The following is a 2,444-nucleotide window of genomic DNA, read 5'->3' on the forward strand; positions in this document are numbered from 1 at the left end:
ACGACGCAAAATTGCACGCCTGTGCCTTTTTCACAAAATATTTCATCATGAGTCCATTGGCTACGAGATACTTCTTCGCCCTTCATATGTTTCACGCCGCACAGATCACATACATAAGGTAGGCATTTCTACATGCAAAACTAAAACTTTCTCGGATTCTTTTATTCTTCGCACGTCATATGACTGGAACCACCCTCCTTCCTCAATTGCCACAATTCCTGACCCTGTATTGTTTCGGACTGCTATTACCGCTTCTATTGAATGATATATTGTGTTGATCACTTATTCTAACTTATCTATGTCTTGGTAATTGTTCTGTGCTGTTGCTTGTATTTTCAGTGTTATGTATTACCCACTCCCCTCTGTAATGCTTTGCCCTGCGGGTAAAATAAATAAATAAATACTCTTCTTCCCCAGTTGTGTTCCGGGTGGACGTTCCGTGGAATCGGGTCGACTCTTGGAGTTTGTCTGATCGCGTCCGGAACGGTGACTTTCTGGCCTTGTGCGTTAACGGATGTTGAGGCTTTCCATGATCTGGCGCCCCGCTCTTGTGCCCGCAAACCTTTCTAGTTGTGAAGGGTGCTGTGCCTCGGTGATTTTACTAAGCGTGTTGTGAAGCCCGAGCTGCAGCAAGCGGTGCGTGCTGGTGGACTCGGCTAGACCCAGTGCTATCTTGTACACGCTGTGGATGAGGACGTTGATCATGGTTTCTTCTCCCTTGTACCTGTTGTGGAATGCCGCGACGTACGCAATATGGCACATGACAAAAGAGTGTATGAGTCATGTGAGACTCGCCTCCCTCATTCCGTTTCTTCTGCTAGTTACCACCGTGAGGATTCTCTGATGGCCTCAGCCGTCTTCTGCTATAATTTAGTAATGGTTTCGCTGTTGACGCTGTTCGCCTCGATTACCATGCCGAGGACTCTAATTCCCTGCACTATTGGGACAGTTGCTCCGTTTCTCATGCGTAGTCTGATCTCTGTGTATTCTCGCCTGGTCGTTGCCGCATTCCCATCACACCCGGGTGGTCTGCCCCTCTGCGCGGAGCAGTGGAGCAGGAGCTTCGACTGTTTAGGTTAACATCGTAACCCCGTACCCACGAGGCGTTCCTCGATTGTGTGGAGTGCTAATTGCAGCGTCGTTCCGATGTAACCGTCGCTACTTTTGTGCACCCAGATGGTAATGTAGTCGACGTATATGGTGTGTCGGACGTCTTTGAGTTCTTGTAGCTTTTCTGCTAGCCCGATCATGACCAGGTTGAAGAGCGTGGGAGAGATGAAGGAGCCCTGCGGGGTGTCGATGCTTACCAGCACCTGCTCTTCTAGCTCGAGGTCCTCTGCCACTAAAACATCTCGCCTGTCTTTCAAGAAATCTTTTACGTAATTGTACATGCGTGCACCTAGGTTTTGCCTCGTTATCTGGTGTAAGTTCCCCGAGGGCGCGATTACATCGAACGCGCTCTCGAGGTCGCGGCTGAGAATTGCTCTGGTGCCTCTCGTCTTGCCGTCGAGCACCTGGTATTTCAGTTGTATCATTGCGTCTTGCGTGGACAGGTATGGGCGGAACCGTATGATGGATGGTGGGTATGCTCCTTTCTGCTCTAAGTGGGCGTTCCAGCGGCTAAGCAGTGCGTGCTCCATGCTCTTGCCGACGCGCGACGTTAGCGATATGGGGCGAATGTTTTTGAGGCTCGGCGGTTTTCCGGGTTTCGGGATTAGAATCACTCTCGCAATTTGCCACTATAGCGGGAGGCTGCCGCGCTGCCAGCAGTCATTGACGAGTGCCGTCAACTGTTCCACTGATAGGTCGTCCAGATTCTTCAGAGTGAGATTCGACACCCCGTCGGCGCCCGCCGCCGATCTGCTGTGGGGGTTGTGTAGCGCCGACTTGATTTCCTCTGCGCTAAAGTCCTTATCCAGTTACGCGTTCGGATCCCCCTCATATAGGTCGTGTTGTGCGGTCGAAGTGTGCGGCAGGTACTTCGCTCGAAACCGCAAGGTCACTGCATCTTCACCGTGGTTCTCGAGCTCCCTGTGTAACAGACGTGCGCGGCAGTTCCTCTGGTGGGAGTTTGTCTTCGTTTCATCCAACAGATACCTGAGCAGGTCCCACGATTTCCCGTTGTGTAGTTGGCCGTCGACTGCATTGCATAACTTGTCCCATTGCTGGTGGTTGAGCGTTCGGCAGTGCTCCTCGATATTTCGGTTGATTTCCACTATTTTCTTTCTGAGTCTCCGACTGAGTCTCTGTTCCTTCCACCTGGCCAGGATCGAGTTCTTTGCCTCGATGAGATGCGCCAGGTGGCTGTCCATGTTGCCACTTTCGGCGGTTTGCGTCCGCGACCAGGCTTCGATGCCTGTGATCGTATATCGTGGAGACTGTTGTTGGTCTCATTTCTTTCTAAAATCTTCCCAATCGGTCCTTTAAATTTTTGATTACGGTCC

General features: G+C 51.1%; 1 protein-coding gene across 1 annotated transcript; it reads right to left on the reverse strand.

Moving 5' to 3' along the window:
• Positions 1–1,076: 1,076 nt before the first annotated feature.
• Positions 1,077–1,640, reverse strand: LOC142559375 (uncharacterized). The gene has a single exon (XM_075670980.1). The coding sequence runs from the start codon at positions 1,638–1,640 to the stop codon at positions 1,077–1,079; it is 564 nt and encodes a 187-aa protein (XP_075527095.1).
• Positions 1,641–2,444: the final 804 nt, after the last annotated feature.

The sequence above is a fragment of the Dermacentor variabilis genome, chromosome 10 (assembly GCF_050947875.1).
Source record: "Dermacentor variabilis isolate Ectoservices chromosome 10, ASM5094787v1, whole genome shotgun sequence".
Classification (NCBI taxonomy): domain Eukaryota; kingdom Metazoa; phylum Arthropoda; class Arachnida; order Ixodida; family Ixodidae; genus Dermacentor; species Dermacentor variabilis.

Coding starts and splice junctions, on each gene's coding strand:
- LOC142559375 (XM_075670980.1), bottom strand. CDS start 1,640: ATGGAGCACGCACTGCTTAGCCGCTGGAACGCCCACTTAGAGCAGAAA.